Raw genomic sequence first — 23,918 nt, 5'->3', positions numbered from 1 at the left:
TGTGTTTTATTACGGCCAAGTGTAAAGTCACATGTTTAGGAACAAAGGATATTGGCCATACTTTCAGGATGAGGGAATGTATCCTAGGATCCGGGACCACCAGGGTCTTATATAGCACATTGCATCAGTAGATCTCAAAGCACTTCACAGGCTTTCATGTATTTATCCATACAACATCCGATGAGATGGGAGGTAATGTGTCTCCATTTTACAAAGGGAAACTAAGACAAAGAGAGGCTAAGTGATTTGGCAAGGTCAGTCTCCCATGTCTCCTAATTCCTAGACTCATGCCCTAACCACTAGACCTTGATTCTGAAAAAGACTTGGGGGACATGGTGGATAATCAAATTAATGTGAATCCCTGATGTAATTCTTTGGCCAAAGAGGCTAATGTGATCTTTGGATGAATAAATGGGAATATAGAGTAAGAAGAAGGAGATTACATTACTTTGTTTTCGGTACCAGCGCAACCTCTGATCAACACTGTCTAGTTCTGGTGTCAACAGGTCAAGAAGCATGTTGATAAACTGGAGAGGGTTCAGAGAAGACTTATGATTAATGGATTAGAAAGCATGCCTTTGAGCAACAAGCTTAAGCATGGCCAGCCCTAGCTATTCTGCAAGCTATGTTAGACACACACATATGCATAAACATTGACCAGCTGAGGGGAAAACTGCAGATTGTCCAAGCACATAAATAAAAGAGATGCATATGTACAGAAATAACCAGTTGAGCAATGTGGCACCCTTTTAGGGGCTGATTTGGTACTATGGGGATTGCCCTGAGCACTTCCCGTTAAGCGGGGTTTGAGTATAAGGAACTCAGTCTGTTTATTTTAACAGAGAGAAGACTAAGGGGTCACTTGATCACAATCTATTAGTATCTGCATGGGAACTGAACTTTGATCATAGAGGCCTCTTCAATCTGATAGACAAACGTATAAGAGCCAGTGATTAGAAGCTGAAGGTAGACATGATGTGCAAGCTTGAAATGAGGTGCATATTTTTAACAGACAATTCATTTAATCATTGAAACAACCTATCAAGTGCTGTGATGGATTCTCTATCACTGGCATTTTTTGGTGCCACTTGTGAAACATGCAATCTCTCTTTGTGACTCCATTGTACAGATGAAGAAATTATTACCTTCTCCACAGTGTCATTGAGTCTTTATCCATCCATACTTGCAGTGTTCTAGCAAAACCTTGGTTAAAAGGCACTATTTAAATATAAAATGTCATTTAAGAGTGAGAGTATGTGTGCACTTGCGCGCACACGTGTACTGGGAAATGTGTTTATTTTAAGGTGTCCATAGAGGCAATCTTTTGATAACATATTACCGCATTTTTTCATGAGTTGTTTACAAAAGCCTTAAAAGATGGCTTTCCCCAATAACTTTTATATTCCCCCTGTTTAAAAAGTCACATAAAGGCACAGAACTAAAAATACTTTTGTCCAGGGTCATTTATTTTTTCAACACCAGGGGGGGGCTATTATCATATCTGTATTAATATATAACCCATTGTCTTGATGTTTATTCATATATAGATATATAGTCACACAAAACAAATGCATTGTATTAAAGTTACCAACAGCCTCAAAAAGTGCTGCCTCTTCTTGTGCAAAATGGACCTGATCCTGCTCCCAGTGAAGTAAAAAGTAAATGTCCCACTGACTTCGGTGGAAGCAGGATTGGGACCTGATATGTAGAGCTGACCAAAGAGGGCCTGATCCTGCAAACCCTTACTTATGTAAGTAATCCTTGCTGCTGCATGGTCTCATTGAAACCAAAGGCATTATTCACATGAGTAAAGGCTATTTGCACAGGTGATTATAGAATGAGACCCTAATTCAGAAACTATTCACATGTATCACAATCCTTGGACTTTGTGTGTGTGACCAAATCTGAATTTTGATTGGCTGGGTTTGTTGTTATGACAAAGTGCTGAGTTGGCAAAACATGGTGGCCATTTTTATGCAAATTAGGCACGGGATATCATTTGCAATGTCAACCTGCCTAATCTGCATCCCTCTGCCGACAGAGGTATGCAGTCTAGACATACCCTTGGACTGATCATATTTGTTTTTCAGTGGGCCAAAAAGCCATAAATGGCTCTAAGCTAGGAGAGTTATGCATGCTCATAGGTATCATGCCCATATTGTTCGTTGCAGACATTGTTTTTAACTACATCTTGAAAAGCTCGTCTCATTTTTTTTCTAGTTTTGTTATTGTTTTTTCCACATTAGTCTTTCACACTGAAATGAACAAATATAGTGAATGAACAGAAGGCTGGGGACGAGTTGCGTGGCTTGTCATATGGTAGCAGTTGGTAGAATGGTCTGCCTTCATGAAAAGTAAATCATGCCGCAAGAGTTTTTGATGACAGAGCTGAATCCATAATGCACATTGTGTCCATGCAGCTATTCTTGATGAAAAAGAAAATATATGTACCTATCTCATTCTGTGTTTCACTGTTCAGCAGCAATATCTGCAACAATTCTGTCCTCCATAGAGTAGAATTACGGGGAAATGTGTGCTACTGCAGAGCTCCAGACAGTTTACTCAGACAACTGGAGGTGGCGACACTATCTGGCTAATAGGGCTCATGATGTATCCAGACTTTCCTGCAGGAGGGCTAAGACTCAATTGAACTACTTCTGCCTCTCATTCTGCACCCAGCCTCTGCTCACCTGAAGCAGCAAATGGTGCAAGCGCAGGCTGGGTGACTCTGGAGGAGCAGGGGACGGCTGTGCAGCTGGTGGTGGGAGAGAAGCAGCAGTTCCCCTTCAAAGCACTGCTTCTCTCCAGTAGATGGCTGCACAACCACTCCCTGCTCCTCTGGAGTCTTCCAGTCAGCACTTGTGCTGCTTGCCACCACCTGTGCTTCTTGCCCACTCCCCCGAGGCTGCAGGTGAGCTTTGGTTTATATGTGCGGACATTTGAAAGTCGGATGTTTGTAATTCAGGGAGTGCCTGTATTCAGTTAGCAATTTAGGACTCAGTCTTGCATGAACAACGAGAAGTCCTTACAGATTTATTGGAGCATAAACTTTTGTGGGCAAAGACCAATTTCATCAGATGCATGTAGTGGAAATTCCAGAGGCAGGTATAAATATACAGGCACATGAAAAGAAAGGCGTACCAATCAAGAGGAAGGCCAGAAATAACAAGGTCAATTCAGTCAGGGAGGATGTGGCAGCTGATGTGGAGGTGTGAACACCAAGAGACGAGAAATCACTCTTGTAGTTGGCTAGCCATTCACAGTCTTTGTTTAATCCTAAATTGATAGTGTCAAATTTTCAAATGAATTGTAGCTCTGCAGTTTCTCTTTGAAGTCTGTTTTTTTTATGCAGGATGGCTACTTCTAAATCGGCTACTGTGTGTCCAGGGAGATTGAAGTATTCTACAGGTTTTTGTATATTACCATTCCTGATATCTGATTTGTGTCCATTTATTCCTTTACGTAGGGACTGTCCAGTTTGGCCAATGTATATATCTTGCATGAGGATCTGCTAATGAGGATTCCTGTGCCACTCCAGAGTCCCATTTACTTCACGTGGACTCTTCCCAGGCACTATAACCTATACTAGTAGGTCCTGAAGAAAGACTGGGACCTTTTGGGGAATTTTTTTACATGCATGTCTGCCTACTAATTACCTCAAGACCACAGATTGTTGATGACAGACAACTATATGGCAGCACTCTTATACTTATTTTAGTCATTGTGTCTACAGTGGAGTAAGCCGATTATTTTCCCTCCATCTAAGTTGCTTGCAGATAAAATAAGCATTGGAATTACCTCAGTTCTTGAATGGTTTTCCTAAGTGGTTATACATTTTCTTGGCCGATATTGTTTCTGATTCTGCCTTGCAGTAGACTATTAACACTGTCTCTTTTAGTTAAAATACAGTAAAGTGAAACACTTGTCCTTTTGATGATTGTCTCTGCTTTTACAAACACTAGTTTAAGGTTACCGACACTTCCATTTTAAGATCCTCTTTTCAGTTGCTTAGAACAATTGTTTGGGCTGAAATTTTACATGTGAGCTATCTGCCTCAGGATGATTCTAATTTAATCAAGACAGTTCCACCATTTCCAAGAACAAAATTCTAGGGAAAATAAATTGCTTTTCCCATGTTAAAATATTGTACTTGAAAAGTTCTAGTGCCCCCTTATGCTGGAGCACACATTTCAGTTTGTGAAAGAGGGTGGCTTTTATGTCAAGTATTTGCCTTTTATTTGTAAAAATACATCCAATTTTTGTGAAAATGGATAAGCCATAGAAAAATCACACTTTACCCATGCTCAGTAGAAATATTTTAGAATGGCAAAGCTATGTTCCTTTAAGTGCTATAAAAATAAGGGCCTTCAGAAATCAGGCTTTACATATCTCATATTGGACTACAAATTAGTGGAAATGATTTGGCTTTACCCTCTGTGCCTCAAGTTCCCCCAAATGTAAATGATTTGTGTAAATCCAGTGTTCAGAATAAATCTTTTGACTACACAGTAGATGGAGTTCTGTTACATAATAGATCAGAGACTACTCTAGCAAATCATAAACTGGTCCATATTTAAAATGTCCATATGGACCTGAAGAAGAGTTCTGTGTGTTACCCCAAACATATTCTCACTGGAGACCACCCAGGGTAACACTAGTGTGGGTTTATTTCCACTAGGTAAAACAAAAAAGGAGAAAGCAGCCACCAAAGGTTTAAACTAAAGAAGATAGATCTCTCTCTCTCTCTCTCTCTCTCTCTCTCTCTCTCTCTCTCTCTCACGCAAGCAAGCAAGCAAGCACACACCCCTCCATTCATTCACTCATTCATACCCATTCATTCCTGCCCTCAGGCAATCACATACTTACACAGACATATGGGTTGCAGAAGGAGCCAAGGCATGTGGATCCTGGAGGGTCTGTCTGCTCGTCATGGCTGGGGAAGCTGGTCAGGAGGAAAGACACTGGAGGGGAGCGTCTCAGGATCAGTGGAAGGAAAAAAAGAGAGTCTCGCATGTGCTCCTTCTCTTTATATAGTGTTTGAATGGCTCCTGTGACTCATTCACCTTGTCATCAGGGAGCATGCCCAGACTTCCCTTTATCCAGCAGAGAACATGCCCAGACTGTGATGACTCATTGCCATGTAGTCCATTGTTCCAAGCCTTCTTCAAACACACTCACACTCTCTCTCCATTCATTCAGGGGAGAATGCAGTTTAGGGAAAGTTCCAAGCAGGGTGGCTGAATGTTACAAAGATTACAAAGTTGCAGTTTACAGTAAATTTGAGAGTTACACAGATTACAAAGATTGACAAGGATCACAATAAATTGCAGTTTAAAGCCTTAGACCTTACAGTTTGGTGTAGCTTTAGAAAATCCATGTATATAAATCTAGTGAACTCAGGCGGAGGCTTTTTTATGCAACATTATGTAGCTTGAATATTTGTCTTTTTCACTAGCAGAAATTGGTCAATAAAAGATATTACCTCACCACTATGTCTCTCTACTATCCTAGAATCAATATGGCTACAACAATACTATAAATTACCTGAAATTTGTTGTGTGCATTTCATGTTTGTATTTTTCCTCTTCACTTTTCTTGGTCTGGATAGCACAAATAATATCTCAATACTGAATTAATTTTCTTACGGATAATAGTTAACCCAGTTCTTGGCAGTACCTATACAAAACGTTGTCTCACCAACTGCATTAGGATTGATTATGCCATCTTTTTGTACAGCAGCATTGAGGATTAAAAACTTTCTGACTTTCTTGCTGGTGCTTGCTTTGTGCCTAACCTGCTTTGGTTACTATGATTTTTTTTCTGACGCTGTTAATTTCTCTTCTAATATATGTTTAGTGTTTTCCATTCTTCATTATAGAATTAATCACTTTCCTCCTCCCCCATATGTATTTCCATGACTGCATCAGTTTCAAGTATTTTTGTCCACTTTTTCCTCGGCTTCAGTAATGATAAGCATTTCTCTTAGGTGTGTGAATAAATTTTAGCTTGTCACTTTTCCATTGACTCAGCATCTTATGGACTGGTCTCAATTGTTTTAGTTCATGCATAACATGCAATAGCAGCTATACACTGTTTCATTCCCATTTTGGATCTTTTTTCTTTTTGTCCTTTTGTGCACAGGTGTATATTTATTAAATAGGAAATTAATTCTTTTGAAAGTTCTCCACATGAGAAACACATACACAAGATCATAATAGCATTAATGCTCTATGTTTTATTATTTTGAACATAATGGCACTGCATAGCAAACAAGATTTGCAAGCGAAAATTGAGTACAGTAAGAATACTCACGATGCTAGTGTGGGAGCATGATATAGTAACTAAGAAGAGAATTTGGTCTGTGTAATTCATATTATTGATTATATTAGATGAACTGAAAAAAATTAAAGATCCAGTCTAAATTTACAGGACTTAAAAAACAAATCCAATCTCTCTGCTTGACATATTTGATATAAAGGCCAATAAAAAGGAAATTCTGCAATGCTATTTGTAATCAATTTTCAGAATCATTATTTGAAGTAAAAGGGGACAGAATTTGGTCAGAGCTGATCGGGAATTTCTGGCAAAACGGTGTTTTTGGGGAATATGCCAATTTCAACAAAACTTCCATTCAGAAAGTTTTCTCAGGTTGAGAATGGAATTTCTGGTCAAAACCAAAAACAGAGACACCCAGTTAAAAATAGCCAATAGCCCAGTGGTTAGGATCTTCACCTGGGAAATAGAGGTTTGAACCTATATACTGAATCAGGCCGTGTGTCTCTCCCAATCTCTCCTTTTGAGAGATTCTACTTTGTATAATTCTACTTTGTATAATTAATTCTATATTCATTGGAGTATAGACTGAAACTGCATCACCCCCATCCCATTAGTGATTGTCCTAACCACAAAGCTATATAGTAAGTCTCTTTCTTGCTAGCCCTATGCGTAGTTAGATAAACATCTATCAGAGATGGTCTAGATGGTACAGGGTCCTACTATGAGGGCAGGGGCCTGGACTCGATGATCTCTCAAGGTCCCTTCCAGTTCTAGTGTTCTATGATTCTATGATTTAATTACTTATCCAAAGGGTTCCAACAGAGGAGACTGAGTAGAACCTGGTGTTTAGAGCACTGAATTGGTATGTGGGAAGATAACAAAGGGGGGATTGGAACCTGGGCTTCCCACATGTCATATTGTAATCCACACACCTACTGTGTCCCATGTAGTGGCATTTGGACCACTTACCACAAGAGATAAGAACAAAGGAGCTCTACAGCCTAGGCTGCAAGCCAGCTGGCTTTATAGCTCAATCTGTAGAGGCTCATACACTAAGCTCTAGAGATCCCAGGCTCAAATCTGTCTGGTGGTAGTTACAAGTGGGTGGGTTACAATATGAATGCTCTAAACACCAGGCTTCTGTGCCTCATTCTCTGTCAGGGCCATCCTTAGGCATAGGAAACATATGCAGCTGTGTAGGGCACCCAAAAATTTGGGGCACGACTGAGACCTCAGCAGATAAGAGTAAGTCAGCTACATACCCAGCACATGCTGCCATCTCCTGAGTCAGGGGCTGTGCCAAATGAACCAGTGCAGTGCATTCTGTGAGGAACTGTGTGGTGGACCAGGTATCTCAGTATCCTTTGCTGCCTCATCCCTTTTCCCAGACTGCGAATCCAAGCTGTCATCAGGCATAGGGGCACCAATTTAATAATACTGCATAGGGGCCCATAAATCCTAAGGACAGCCCTGCAATCTGCTGTTGGAGATGTTCCACTTTATATAATTAAACATGCATCCTGCCAGAGGAAGAGACTGAGTCTATAGTCCAGAGATCAGGCGCTCGTATACGAAACTAGGCCTGCTTTAGTCCAGAGACTGGAACCTTCCTGTCTGACATTTCAGCTATGGGTCTCTGGTCTAGTGGTTATTCTAAGGCTGGGAACTCTCTTTCATTTTTAACAATACAAAGAAGAAAAAGAAATGCCTCGCGTTTATCCCAGTGTGGAATAGGAACATTTTTGAAATCTCAAATATTTTCACAAATGGAAAAAAATATTTCCCACAGCTTTAGATTTAAGTTACATGTGGAACTTAGTTAATGATTCTGTTAGCAATGAATTTACTAGAAAGTCTACATCTTAGACAGATACTGAAGCTCTCTCTGCAGTAATAACATAAAGTGCTAAAAATAGTGCTTATGACTCTCAATACATGATGCGATAAGATCTCTTGGATCACTTTCTGTAACTCCACACTCAGCATTTTCTTCATAAATTACCACTACAACTTAATCGTGGGATCATGTCCTATGGTCCTAGTATTAGTGCCTTTACACTTTTTTTCTGCTTTGTTAACAGGATTCGTAATAAATGTAGGTCTGTGTTCCGTACACTTTTTGATGCATGGAGTTCTAACATTTTCATCTGCATTGATCAAGTCACTTTGGCCGAGACTTGGAATCAAACTGGTCTGATTATGTCTATAAAATGAATTCTGCTTTTAAACTCAAAATCGGATCCCCCTTTCATGTACTTTCACATAACTCTGTAGACCTCAGTGGGGTCTGTTTTTTTCCCCTTTGTGATGATCAGAATTAGGCCCTAAATTGATTGAATCATGTTCATTTTTGAGAAAATACTAATGAATATCCATCTAATATATTTGCTTTGTACCAAATACTTTGGTATTGTAAATCAAAATACTGAAGAAATGTGTTTCATTTGACAGGCATTTGATGCTCTTGGAGGTATTGAAGCTTACCTTAAGCTCCTTAACTCAGAGGGCTTAAGTTTGCCTATCTTGGCAATGAAGCATGAGGAATTACAGGGAGAAATTAAAGACTGCACAACTGATGCTTTGCAGAAGGGACAAGCCTTAGTTACTAAAGGAGATTCCCACAGGTGAGTAAAGAGAGCTCTTTCTCTCTCTATTTTACGACTGTTTCAGATCTCCCACTAACCTGATCGAAGACAAAAACTCATTTAGGGCCAGTCTGTGCCCAGTGGCATGAATGAGTCTTCAAAATTTGTCATTATTTTTCACTGATACTATATGAACAAATTGCTCTGCTTCCTATCACAAGTTTTTGTTTGTTCATTTTTAGAACGATATACACTGAAACATAAATTATGTACATAAAAGGCTATGGTTAGATCAGAAAATGTTTAGGAAAAGGCAGTCTGGTCCAGATAAAATAAAATGTCAACAGATAGTCATTTTTACAATCCCAAATGCACATTTTCAGACATTTGAAAGCCTATCCTGTATATTAAATTTAATAATTTATAACTTAATATAGCAGATGAACATAATATGTATTAAGCTAAATGTAAGAATATGAACAGTTCCTCTGCTTCTTTGTGACCTTTATTTATTAATAAAGTAACCTTTCTTTTTCCCCCATCTGTTGTTGTTAGCAAGAACAGTGTAATTCTAGGGACCTGAGTGGAGTTACTCCTGATTTACCTCAATGAAACTTAGATTCAAATTAAGTTGATTGTCTCCTATTTTTCACAACTTGTCATTCCAGGAGTGTAAAAAGCTTTGCTTCAGAAGAGAACTTCAAAATCTATGTAGGAACTCTCTTCACTTCAAGATCCTGTGCTATCACTTACAAACAAAAAACTTAACATTGCATTGATTTTCATCCAAAGGGGGCACTTTAGTTCCACTGCAGTCTGAGTAGCACCCACTGTAGTTATTTAGAGCTCTGAGCCAAGCAAAGAGATCCTATAATAAGTTCAGTGATTTTACCCATACCACATGCAGCTGATTTTATTATTCTTGCCGCTGGTATTTAAATAGATAAGCAGAATGAGAGAGAAGGTTTTCTTCCGTTTGCTTTCATTTCATTTTTTTTTTAAGCCAGCAGCAATCACAAACCTCAGGCTGTTCTTTGTTCAACAGTATCTCAGTGGCAGTGGATACAAAGCAAACAGGATTCCAAATTGCATTGGCTATCTGATTAATGGTTTGGCGTCTTCAGACCTTTTAAGAACGGATCCATAAAATTACTGCAGCCATTAATTTTCTCTGTCTTTTAAAACCATACTTACTGTATTTAAGTACTCTGCTTCAGAGTACTAGAAGCCTGTGACACAGTGCTGGGATACTGAAACCCCAGGACAAGTCGAGAAGGAAAGTGACAAATTGACATGAAGTAATTGTGTTAGAGGTTTGTGGCAAAATTAAATAAAAATCCTTCTGGATAGGCAACACTGATAACAGCAATGCTAATATGTGCTGCCATAAGCAGGTACCCTTGCCGAAAGAGAAGAAAAACTCTTTGCCAGGGAGCTCTAGTTAAAACTTCTCTCATGGAAGTTAACTAGCATTTTTGGTAGTGTTTTTTAAAATTTTGAGCTTCCCAAGTTGTGCTAGACATTTTACATAAAAATAAGAGAGATGCCATTCCTGCTTAGAAGACCTTGTGCTTTAAATGTGGAAAAAATGCAACAACTTAGTGCAACAAGCTGTGTGTGTAGTGAAGGTTAAAGCAACAGTCACAAGGTCACTCAAGTTAATTATACACCTCTTGAGAATTGAACAAAATGTATACAATTTGAATACTGAAATTTTCCAAATCCTAGCTTTTAAACAAAACCAAACCAAAAAAGCAAACAAAAACCATACGTCTTCTGTTTCCCCCCTTTCCCTGCTGATTTCCTTCCACTCCTGACAAGTTCACTTTCTGCCTCATTTAACCTTCTCCTGCACTGAGGGGGAGGCCATGTCTCCACTTGCGGGAAGATCAATGCTGCAGCAGTCAATCTAGCATCCTAGTAAAGACCCGATAAATCAAACGCTGAGGGTGCACCCGTCAGTACTAAGACTCTTACTACTGGTGAGTAAGGAAAGTCGATGAGAGCATTTTTCCCATCAACACCTTGCTGTGAGGACAGCACCAAAGCTTGGTTTCAGGTACATCAACTGCAGCTATGTTTTTTATGTAGCTGGGATTGCATATCTTAAGCTGACCTCCCCCCGTAGTGTGGACCTGGCCTGAATCAGCCTTTACTTAAGTTGTATCATTGTCTATTCCCTGAAAGTGATCAAATCCAGGAGCCAGAGTTAGACTCGTGAATCTGTATTTGGGCAGGTAGATCAAAGTAGCTTTGTTTCCAAAGGGCTGAGCACCTGAAGCATCCATAGATTTTAGTGGGTGCTGCAAAGTTCAGCACTTCTTAAAAGAAAGCAACTTTTAATTAGGTGCCTAAACATCAGTTTGGGAACCTAACTTTAGGCATCCAGGTTCAGAAATGTTGGACTAATTCACTAGCTTTCTTCTTTCGTCTTCCCCGACATACCTTCCAAAGAACAGCTCTCTGAGTCAGGAACAGATGACATCAGAAGGGTGTTGGGACAGAAAAGTGCCACATTTATGGTGCTCCTGGAAGCCAGTGCTTCCCCCAGAAATGTTTTGCACTTTAGCCAACATGGAGTTTCTGAAAGGAAAACAGGGAAGTCTTCTCTTTTAGTCATTATAAAACCAGTGTGCTGTTGGAGGTGAATCTTTCAAATGAGACATAAAACTGAGTTTTGACTACTTCTTATTAGGAGCTTGGGTAGTGTTTAGATCTCCTAGAAGAGGACAGTTTCTATGAGGAATTAAGGGCTGGTAGGAATGTTGTCAGGAAAAGGAAGGGATTTTTGGATTAGGAAAGTAAGAAGAGATCAGGACTCTCAGAGTGAATTAGAATTGGTCTTCCCTTCCCATGCTGGGCAACATTTCTGTACAGTGAGCTGTCTCCACAAATTTCTGGTTTCCTTCACACACCCAATCATCACAGGAAACCAGGCAGTGAGCCAAGAGCCTGGCAGGTGCCCAAAGTGGCTTCATGCTCAGCTGTGTGGGATTATGTTTGTAGAAAGTAAGTGATGAGTGCTGCACCCCACCCACTTGAGGTAAGATCTTATTCAGCACTGAAAGGGATTTTAGTAGCCCAGGTGAGTGAAAGGACTCGGGGAAAATAAAGACATTATAGGGAACAAGAGAGAGACAGAATCTGAGCTCACCTGGCTTCCATCGTTTACCTGAGACTTTTGAAGACAAGGATGGCTGTCTTTACAGTATGGACTATGAAGTTTTCACGGCACTTTCAACAAGTGTTCTGGGTAATAGCCTCAGATTTCAACTTGTGCAATTTTATTCCTCCCTAAATTCATTCCATTCCTTCAACTGGATATACATTATTTTCCCTGATTTCCTTTCTCTTGGGTAGGGCTGTTGTAGAGTATCTGTGTCCTGTTTTGAACAGCAATTACTACAAGATCAACCCCAAACAACCAACCAAACAAAAAATAATTATGTTTCTTGGTGAAATTAAACAAAGAAAAAATAATATGGGTTTAAATAAAATGTTTCATTTCCGTTTGGGGCATTTTGAAGTGCTTTTTATTAAAAATTAAAAATAAGAAATGTCATTCATAATACTAGAAGAGAAGAGCCCCACCCTTTACACTGTACAACTAGAGCACTTAGCTGGAACCTGAGAAACACAGATTCTAAGCCCCACTTTGCCTGAGTCAGAACAGCTATTTGAACCTGCCTCCCATGTTGCCTGTCAGTGCCCTAAACTCCAGGCTTTGGAGTACTCTTACACTTCTGCTACGTCTAGACTGGCATGATTTTCCACAAATTCTTTTAACGGAAAAGTTTTCCGTTAAAAGCATTTGCGGAAAAAAGCGTCTAGATTGGCACAGACGCTTTTCCACAAAAGCACTTTTTGCGGAAAAGCGTCCATGCCAATCTAGACGCGCTTTTGCGCAAAAAAGCCCCGATCGCCATTTTTGCGATCGGGGCTTTTTTGCGCAAAACAAATCTGCGCTGTCTACACTGGCCCTTTTGCGTAAAGCTTTGCGCAAAATGACTTTTGCTCGAATGGAAGCAGCATAGTATTTCCGCAAGAAGCACTGATTTCAGACTGTAGGAAGTCAGTGTTCTTGCGGAAATTCAAGTGGCCAGTATAGACAGCTGGCAAGTATTCCGGAAAAGCGGCTGCTTTTGCCGGAAAACTTGCCAGTCTAGACACAGCCCTCTAGTTTTGTGAATGGTTCCTACTTCCCTGGTGAATCTAGTGCATAAGATTTTTTTTCTTAGCTGAAGTTATTTGATAATTTGTGTTAGATTCACAAATAGTTCCAGCCAACCCAGTACTGCATATTTCAGTATTTCAGACTATTCATATGAAAAATTTTGCCTAGCTCTAATGTACTATTCAGCATTAGTAAGGTTTTCAGATGTTGGCCCAGACAATTGGATGGTCTAAATTTATGTATGTGGTAGGCAAAAGCAGGAAACATTAAAGAAAGACCTTAAAATGTCAGTGAATAGCTTCATCCTCATAGTTTCACTATCGTTATTTATAGAACAGCCCAAAATGTATTAGGCACTTTACATGCGTATGTGTAATACCGTTTCCTGCCTTGAATAGCTTACAAACTAGAGCCCAATTCTGCCACCCTAATGTAGATTAGCACTTTATTCCAGAGATTTCACTGAGTGTTTATGTAAGAAGCACTCACATCAGATTTGTAGGATTGGGACTTTAATCAGGTAACTGGATTAGTCCTATCTAGTTCTCAGATCTGCTCATAACACATAATATTCTTACTCTGCTAAAAGTTGATCAGAATAAATGAAAGAGTACAAGAACATACATATTAGAAGATGTGTAGATTTTGAAAAGAGATTATTGGTGGGCAAGTCTTTATTATATTCTCTCTGCTATTATACCCAGATTAAAAAACTCCCATTCAGATTTTTGTTTCAAATGAGACTATTTGTAGTTACTGATTTCATGTGTATTTTCATTTTAAAAATGAAAGCCTGCTGACTATACAGTAGTGCTGTAGAAGATGCATTTTATATTCACTCAGAATTTCTTCAGTCAATTGATTTTTGTCTAATAAGAAAATCCTCATTATCATTCTGGCCAGTCTGCTTGCCTATCAGTAGTTTAAGATTTGGCCTCATTTCATTACTGATTAAACTCAATTTCACCATGTCATAAATTCATTATTTGTATTAAAGCCAGACAGAATCATTAGGGCTTTCCAAGATTTTATTAAGCTCTAAGTAATCATCTACAAGAGGTATAACCTTAATCTCTATTAGTGTTTGAAGGAGCTGCTTTGGTAAATTAAAAGTAATATCTCTTCTTTAAGAAATGTTGAAACAGAGGGACAACTTTTTATACATTTTAAGGTTACATTGAAAAATAAGAGGTTATAGATATGTTGAGAAATTAATTTGCAAAATTCGAAGCCACTTTTTCCATAAATAATGTCCTTATTGTGATCTTGGATTTTCTCTGGGCCACATACACTCAGCAGATTCAGTCTAATGCCATTCTCCATGTCATTAGATAGGGTATTGCTCAACTTTAATCATGGTTGCTGAACTTGGTCTTCAGAATCACTGGGCCTGGCTGTATATAGTTGAATCAAGATAAGTACATTAGGAAGTCAGCAGAGAAATTAAATTGACAATATTCACGTTAGCAGTAGTTGATAAATTTTGGATGTATTTATTTATCTTTGTCAGAGACAACTTCAATAGTAAATTAAGTAATACGAGCGCTAATTCTGTTTATGCTCCATCTTCAAATCCTAATTCTCTGTGATGACTTGTTTACAATTTGGAGAGAACTGCCTTAAGCATTCATATTATTGCGAACTGGCACCCTGGTGTTTAAACGTTTCAGATTATAAAACAATCAGGGCTTTCTCAATTGATTTATTCTACACTTCTATTCAAACCGCCTCTTTAAACAAATGTTGGCTTAAGCTTTGGAGGGAATGAGGTGACATATTTTATGTATTTACTGTAAGAAAATTGAAACATTTGGAGGCAAAGTCAAATATCCTTTTAAAATAGAAATCTAAGATGCTTGGCATGTCAGATTTTTTCATTTCATTTCTCTCCTTTTTGCTTAGTTCCTCTAGAGCCAGAATCTAATACCCTAACTTGCCCTGACTAGTACCTTACTCCATAAGTAGTGCAACTGAAGTCATTGGGAGTAAAAGAGCAAGTTAAGGAATCTGCATCTGAGTTGTATGCATTGGATGTGAAATAATTTGTTAGGAAATATCATTTCTCTGCTTTGCTCCTGAACAGTTTTATCTGCATTACTACTGTTAGATTTTTCAAGACTCGTTTTTAAAATCCTACTATATCATTTTTGTTATGAAACAGAAGAGCTATTTTTATTCATCTATTGTTATCTTGCTTCTGCACAAGCCATGACAAGTATTAACAGCCGTATTGTTCCAATGTAGCTCTTGGATGACTGGAATTCAGGAGACGATAAAATGTGTTCAGAAAAGGGTGGATCAACTAATCAGACAGTGTCCTGCTTACAAAGAACTTGCTTTCAAGAAACAAAGGCTCACTGCCTCACTAGAAGATTATCTAAAGAAGGTACATTATAAAAGGCATTCTCATTAATGTTTTCATGCAGATGGCATTGAATTTCTACACTACAGCTGTCAGAACATTAGACTTCACTTGTGAGTGAACAATATCAAATAATGTATTTAGCTGGTAGAGAGGATAGGTGAATTGTACCTGTGAAATGCTGAGTGCAGCTGCAGGCACCCGTAATCTTAAAAGTCTTGATCCGAAAATGAAGCTTTTTCTACAAGCACATTACATCAATGCCTATTAAATAATAAATCATGGATTTGCTTTGATAACGAGCCCTTTGTTTTGGCAGATATGAGCAACCAATCCAAGACTGTGACTTGCATGAAAGTTTCTTGCATTCTTAATATTTTTTCCCATTTTGTTTTGTTGACAATGAGAGAGGAGGAGAAGCAAACTCAGGGGAACCACAGGAATGGGGATTGTGAACCACTGCAGAGGTGATGTGATTTCTCTTTCTTTGTTGCCAAAGAAGAGTGCATCACATTCGCAATAACGGCTCCTTCTGTTCATTAAGGAACTGATCCTGAAAGTTAGTGAAAGCTTCCTCCAAGCTTCTGGGTGTCTTAGGCTCTCTCTGACCTCTGTTTCATTACATTAGAGATAGATTAGGCACACAGAACTTCACTTTGAGCCTATATGCCTGTTCTACCTCTAATGCAATATAATATTTCTAGCAAGCAAAGGAAAGCAAAGACATCCTACAGTGCAGACAAAAATTAAATAATATGTAATGATTCAGTAATTATTAAATAAGCAATTTCGTAATGTACACATGAAGGTTGCAATGAACTATCCTTAATCAAATGGTAAGAAGTCAATTTGCTATCCATGAATCCCTTGAAACAGATTTTCTATACATGAGGTTTCAACTAGTGCGTAGTTTAGTTAGTCTTGAACAAAAAGACTCACCTGTTGGTTCTGAACAAAAGGCATCACTTGAAGAAAATGTGAATCTAAATCAAATGAATGCTCTAAATGTAACAGTGTATTTTCTCCATCATTTTCATATGTGGTCTCTGATTCTGGATATCTCAGTTTAGGGCATTGCATTTCAGACACCCAGAATTTGAGGACATTTGGAACATTTGAACCAAAATATCTCCACTTTCCTCATAGAATGCTACCCAGTGCCATATGCTCCCCAGTAAAACACTTCCCATTTCAACCTCCTACTAAAGGCAAGCATTCTGAAGGATCTGCTGCTAAATTAGGCTCCATTTGACACACGGTGATCCCAGGCCAAATTCAGAAGCAACATTTTAAAATGAATGATAGACATGAATTCACATTCCTAGCAGTGACTATGTATACACATATAGACTCATCTGCAGTTGCTCTTCATAATCTATCCTTTTGCCAGCATGCATGCATAACTCACAGGGTGTTATATACACATATCTGCATAAAATAGACCTTTTAGATTGCTAGAGAAGTTTTAAAGATGCTTTAGTTTTAAAAAATGGTGTAATCTGCAAAACATTTTTTTAAAACATAAGGTATCTTGAAAGTATTAAGTTCAAAATGGTAAATTCTAGATTATAACACTGTGAAGCTTCAAATTTATTATAATAAGGATGCTGTATTAATTAAGAATGATAAAAAAGTAGATAAAAAAGAAAGCAGGCTCAAACCTGTGTCCCAAGTGTACACAAGACTTTTTAGTTAGATTTGCAGTAGGTAGAAGAATTTGTTTGGCTTTTTTATTTTTGGCATCCTCTGTATTTCCTGATTATAGGAAAGGTTGAAAATCAAAGCTGTGAAATGCCAAGAGCTAAGTCTGTTCCCTCACTTCGTTCTCTATGCAAGCTTGTGTTTTTATAATGTCTAGTGATGAAATTAATATAATGATGTGTATATATATGTATATATTTTAATATAGGTATCACTATCAATTAAAAAAATCAGTCCAATACTTGCAGTCAGTGTGGATCCTGGTTCTTGTTTGACTGAGTCAGAGAAAGTTTTGAACAAATACCTAGAACTGTCTAATCAAGCTAAGGTAAAAGAAATGTTTCATATACTATTACCCTATCTATTTTTAGACACAAATGTATATTTTACACAAATGTGCTGAGATGCTCAGCAAGGGATGGTTATATTTACTAAGAAGGTAATACATCTCATCTCAGCCCTATTTTTTTTACTATCATCCTATCCTTTCTTAGTATCTCCAGGCCCAAACACGGTCGGATTCTAATACCCTTGGAAGCATCATGTTCTCGATGTATATTGCTGATCCACTAATTTTTGGGATGTCAAAAATGGCATGTTTGAGAATATAACCACTGTGAGATCATCTTTCCCACTCACACTCCTTCATGGTGGATAAAAGGGCTAGAATGGTGTAAAAGCCCAGGTCTGGATGGGGGAGGATTCTCCATTCATAGGTACTACAGACAGCCATAAGGCTTCCTTCTGAGAACTTCCGAATCATGAAGCATTACAGGGAAACTATTGTAACCAGATAGGCCCCACAACATGTAAGAGGGGCTTAAAGCCACTTTAGCTCTACCCCCCTCACCACACCCACTTTCCACTAGTGGGTTGAAATCTCACCACAGTTTCATATTTCAAGGTTAAAATGGGAGATCTTTAGAAAATGCAGCAATATGTATTCTCTGTGAAACTAGTCCCAATTTCAATACATTCTGAAAACTCAGTATCTTTGTTGTTCTTTTTCTTTGTTGTCTTGTACCAGTTTATATAAACCAATAATTGGTCTTGTGCAGTAGCACTGAAAGTAAAATTCACTTACAAGAAATTCTGAAGAGCACTCAGCAAGAATATAAAAATAACAGATGCGTTGTAAGAGCTATTCTTTGTGACAAATTAGTATGAAATAATTTTTTATAACATTTCTGCTCAGTTGGTGTAATGCTAGTCTGATGTAGACATTTCCTTTGCCTGTTGTGATCTTTCTCTAGAAACTGTATAATGTGCTTTGACTACAGTATCCTAGCCACATACCCATTCTTTCTGTGGAATTTCACAGGGTATATAGCTTGCACTCTAGCTGAGAGACAGAGATAAATATACCATATACTATCAATCCAAGAATTGGACTAAAGTATGTAAAGCTATCTTAGGCCTTTAGATATAGAAATACATGGATCGAACATTTTGCCTACAGTAATTCATAGTTCTGATGCCATTGCTCACAAGATGCAGTTTTGGATGATAACATTATGCATACGAGGCAACAATTCCATCAATTCACATTTTAAATTATTTATGTATTTTCTGGAGAAAATTTGGGATCCAGAAGTCGTTTGAAAAGCACAATAGCAAAAAGTTTCTGAGGGGGTTTCCTGAAATGATTTATCATGTTTGCCAGACTTTTCACATTTAAGTTAAACTTTGGATCTTTCCAGGCAGTAAATGCAATCTAGATTTTATGCTAAGGTTGGATTTTCTTCATGACCATTCTTATGTGTTTTTGAGAACAAGTGTTCAAAGCCTTTTCTGGAAATTTATTCACCGGGTTCTACGTAATATCAAGCCAACATCTGACCTCAGGAAGAAGTGTCTCAGACTTTATAAGGCCCACAAGAAAAAATAGGCGTAAAGTTTGAATAAAAGATTTGTGCTTGCCTAGAGTTACGAGCTAACACAGCAGAACTGAAAAACAGAATCCTGGCTGATTATTCTAGAATAGCGCTAATGTCAAGGACATCTGCACAACCCAAACCATAGTAAAATACTACTATGTTTGGAGAGTAGAGACCGTAAACAGACATGATGTGCTGCTTGGCTCCTATTTCAATTTTGGGGACCTACAGATTTGCACTGCATGAGAACTTACTGACCATGTCTTGGTTGCGTGGGTGGCCCATCTCTCTATCCATGTTCCCAGATGGAGCATTTCCATTGCTTTTGATCCTTAGTTTTGTCAAGAGACTACACTGATTGTCACTACTCAGATTCACATTTTTCCCATTCCAAGTTAGCAAATTTTATTATGTTCAGGCTTTGTGTTTGATTTCAAAACTATGACAGGCAGGGTATGTTTATCTTTGGCATTTAATGTACATTTTTAGTTGTTCCTTTGCTATGTAGGAGGGTGGCTTAAACAGAAAGAACAAATACTGCTGGAAATTAACATTAGGATGTGAATTTTGATGAGCCTTTTCCAATTACCATATACTGTGTTCTATGTTTATGCCCTCATAGGAAACATCACATGAATTGGAAGCAGCTGTGAGAATTATTAATGAGGTGGAAGAATTTGAACCTGCAGAGGTGGCAGCTTTCTCTAGCAAAGCTGACCTTCTAAATGAAGAACTGACAACACTTAACAGAAATATTAGTTCAAAACTAGACCTTCTAAAAGCTTATGTGGCATTTTTAAAGTCATCAAAAGAGGTAGAGATTCCCTTTTGAATTACTAAATGTCACTCTGTAATTTCACAAGGAGAGACAATGGCTTTTGTCAGATCTAAAATACCATCTAGGGCTACTATGCCAGGGAGGATGTGCAGGCCTCCAATCTACATAGCCCCTAGGCTGCTGTCTATTTCAAATGAGGTTATTTTCCTCAGCAAGGGCCTTAGTTAAAATCAGTGCAATACTGTAGATAGTACACTAACATAAGGAATTACATGCATGCATTTTTGCACACATTGTTTTAAGATACCCCTCCGCTGGATATCTGTGGGAAATTGTTGTTAAAGCTGTTCTGACATAGCTTTATATTAGTATAAATTGAGTCCACGATAGGGTCTGATTTTTCTACCAATGTAGTTCAATTGGTAAGAAAAAATAGTTAAATTAGTTTTAAACCACCCAAGTGGAGCCCATAATCAATCCCTTCATTTCTAACATGCCTTTGGAAACTGATAAACCTGGGCTAGTGATAGAACTAGGATTTTCTGGTCCTTGTTTTTGTTCTGTAATACTATTCACTTGTATGTTTTAAACTAAAATAAGAACAGAAGTAGAACAAAATTTTTTAGATAAATTTTGCCATAGCAATTAAGTTTTCAATTATAGTGATGCTAATTAATAACACGATCACATTTACTTGTTCATAGCCTAATGTTTCACTTTAAGTATTTTTTAATATTTGTCATGTATATTGTATTTGTCTAATAATTTTTGTTACCTCACATTAAATGAAACTAAGCAACATATAATATTAACATACTAGATAACAGATATTAAACAAATTACTAACAGCTTAAAAATATTGCAGTGTGTTTAGAAGTTCTTGTTGAATAATAAACTTTTCACTTCAGTCCCTCACCTATTTGCCAACTGTTAAATTAGGTGTACAGGTTACTTAAAACTAGGGATGTCATCATGTAGTCCACTACATGATTAACCGATAAGCTTTAGTGTATCAGTTAATCTTATCCACTACATGCACTCCCCCCCCCCCCTTGCTGCCTCTGTATCTGCTGGATCAGAGGCAGCAAGAGGGAGGGGGAGCCGGTGCCTGTGAAGAACTGGCTTTAAACAGACTCCCCATGAGCACTGGCTCTGCCAGACCCCCCCACTCCCCTGCTGCTGCCTCTCTATGAGAGGCAGCAGCATGGAGCATAAGGGGGCAGTCTGGAGCCAATACACATGGGGAGCTGGCTTTCAAGCAGGCTCCCTGCACATGCTGGCTCCACAGACCCATCTGCCCCCATCTTTGCTGCCTCCTACAGAGGCAACGAGGGGGGGAGGCAGGAGCCTGTGCTAGGGGGAGCCCGCTTAAAAGTCAGTTCCCACCAGCACCAGCTTCATGGTGTGGTCTGCCCCCCACTCCTGCCTCTATCAAGTGTGGGGTTTGAGGGTAGCATGAAGCAGTCTCTATCCATGGCGGCCTGAGCTGGCCGCAGAAGAGGCTGGTTCATGGCATGAGCTCCTGTCTGGGGGAAGTGGGGTGTCCAAGATCTCTGCAGATGGATGGTGCTCCACTTCCCACAGGGTTTGGACACCCCCACAGACAAGGGTTGGTGACACCTTGTGCTGCTACCTCTTTATTTTAAACTGGCTCCCCAGTGGACTGGTTCCCACCTGTCACTCCACGCTGCTGCCTCTGATACAGAGGCAGCAGTGCAGGATCAGAGGGGGCCCCCTGGAAGTGGGGCTGGGAGTGCTCTGGCTGCTGCCCTGCCCCTTGGGACTATCGAATAGTCGTGTAACTGCTAAGATTACATGCGGTTACACAACTGTTCAATTATACTAACATCCTTACTTTAAAATACGTCTGCTTAGTTTATGGTTTCTGTAGAGGAAACCATGGGGTTTAGAACACTGAAGACATTAATTAATTAATTAATTAATTAATTATTCAAACATGGTGGTAGACTTGAGTTTCAATTGTTCAGTTTTAGATATTAAGGCCTTTACTTTTATTCTTGCATTTTTCTATAGGTAAATGACCAAACTCAAAGTCTGAAGGAATTCTATAAATCTGAGCCTGTGCAAATAGAGATTGAAGCTGAAACCAGGAATATGATGGAATCAGCTAATACTCAGTGGCAGATGGTTTTAAAGAAGATTCTCTCCACAGAAGATATAGGGCATGAATTTATTAATTCATTAAATATGGTAAGACTGTAGTTCACAGAGTTATCACTGTAGCAAGGATTAACTGTTAAATTTACAGTGATCATTTCAAATTTCAAATATGCACTAAACTACCATAACCAGTGACTGATTAACAATAGATCTATGGATCCTACTCCCATGCCCCGAAGAGTTTGCCCAGGGCACAGTATTTCTACTTTGTATTGCATCCTGGGGAGGAGGATCATGGTTAGAGCTGAGCAAAACTTGGAGTTTTTTTCATTTGTGGAAAATTCTGACACTTCATATTTTTTTTTCATTTCAAAATGGTATAACTTTTTTTTTTTTTTTGCGGCACAGAAATTCTAAAAAGTTTTGATATGCAAATGGAAAAACATTTCATTTTGACATGTTCAGTATAAACAAAACACTGTGACATTTCTGAACTTGAAATGTTTAATTTTATTTTGTTGAATTCACTCCCAAAGCTGCTTTTCAAGTGATATCAACATTACACCGCATTTCTCTGGCATAGTTCAGTTCCTCTATTATCTCCAATGAGCCAGACTCTCCATGGAGACTACATCTCCCACAATGTAAAGAGACCAAGACCTCTCTGTATCTGTATGCTGCAGCGCAGAGGATGAAGTCCTCCAGTAAGACTAGCTCAAAGGAGGAAGTAGAAGATCCAAATTACACTTTGTCTGATGAAATTGTGATGGTAAACTGTACTTTAATTTTTAACTGATTTTAACGTAAACGTTTTGGGTCAACTCAGTGTAACAAAATATCTTGAGTTTGGCCGAACTGATCCAAAATAAAGTATTTCAGGTTGATTTTCTTATGAAAAAAACTAAAGTTTTTGGCAAATTTGAACATTTTCATTCTGCAGAGCTGCATTTGCTATCAAAAAATCTTTCCTATGGAAAACTCCTGACCAGCTCTAATTGTGATGGCATAGCTGTAAACACAATATTGATGGCTCTAATCCTAATAACAATAATGTGGTTAAATTGGTAGGCAATTCTTAAGTAAGGGTTATGTTTTAACATGAGATTTCAGAGGAAGTTAAGGCATCTTTTACATTTTATTACTTTGTAATTCTTGTACGTTGAGCTTATTAGAGTTTGAAAACCTATGAAAACCTTCTGTTGCAGTGCAGTAGAACACGTCTGGGCCTGTAACACTTTTCAGGCCATGTAGGAATTGCTAGCAAGTTTCCAGCTGTGTATAAGGATAAAATGCATTTGTAGACATTTTAAAGGCTAGCTCACTCCTCCCACTATCTCTATGCATAGATCACTCCTATCCCATGCAGAATGTGAGCTTGGAAAACTACTTCTGCACCACTCTTCACCCCTCTTCCGCACCTTTTGGAGGGTGGTCCATGTATCTGGGATCTGCATGGGTATACTGGACATTTGGCTACCAGGAGCAGTAAGAAGTAGGCAAGTCCTGTCGAGTTTAAGCATAAAAGATTATTTGCTAGGGATGGGATTATTTCTACTTCTGAGGTACCTTCTGAGCATCCAAGGAGTCACCACAGTCAGGATCCATGTAAGCATGATTTTAATTGAGCAGTTCCTTCAGGGTTTGTGGAGGCACAGGGCCTCCATGCAGACAACCCTGGCCTTCTGCAGACCCCTGAGCATTTGTTTGGTTTGAGGACTGGTCCTACCTTCTTGTCCACTGGGATGCAGTAAATCCCACTTCTTCAAAGGAACAATAGAGAAAGTCTGCAAGGACATCTTCATGGACATTTTCTCCAGAACTCTCTTCTTATGGGAAGAAAGCTTGCAATCTTGCAGGCCACTGGTCTTTAAGGGTGTGTCTACACAGCACCCTTAGCTCAAAATAAGCTATGCAATTTGCACAGCTTATTTCAAGTGTGTTTCAAAATAGTTTATTTTGTAATTTGGCGCTGTCTACACAGTGTCAAATTTCAAAATAACTCACTATTCCGAAATTTCCCTTAACCCTCATGGAATGAGGGTTA

General features: G+C 38.7%; 1 protein-coding gene across 1 annotated transcript in view; it reads left to right on the top strand.

Annotated features, from left to right (window-relative positions):
* Positions 1–23,918, top strand: part of CCDC141 (coiled-coil domain containing 141) — a 164,080-nt gene that overhangs the window by 80,221 nt on the left and 59,941 nt on the right. The window contains 5 exon segments of the mRNA XM_089779783.1: positions 8,728–8,900; positions 15,280–15,421; positions 17,307–17,426; positions 19,598–19,789; positions 21,788–21,964. Of these exon segments, the coding sequence (XP_089635909.1) occupies positions 8,728–8,900; positions 15,280–15,421; positions 17,307–17,426; positions 19,598–19,789; positions 21,788–21,964 (804 nt within the window).

This window comes from Pelodiscus sinensis, chromosome 7, assembly GCF_052426305.1.
Source record: "Pelodiscus sinensis isolate ZL-2025 chromosome 7, ASM5242630v1, whole genome shotgun sequence".
Lineage (NCBI taxonomy): Eukaryota > Metazoa > Chordata > Testudines > Trionychidae > Pelodiscus > Pelodiscus sinensis.
The sequence above is the reverse complement of the archived record's forward strand: the minus strand, read 5'-3'. Positions and strand labels throughout refer to the sequence as shown.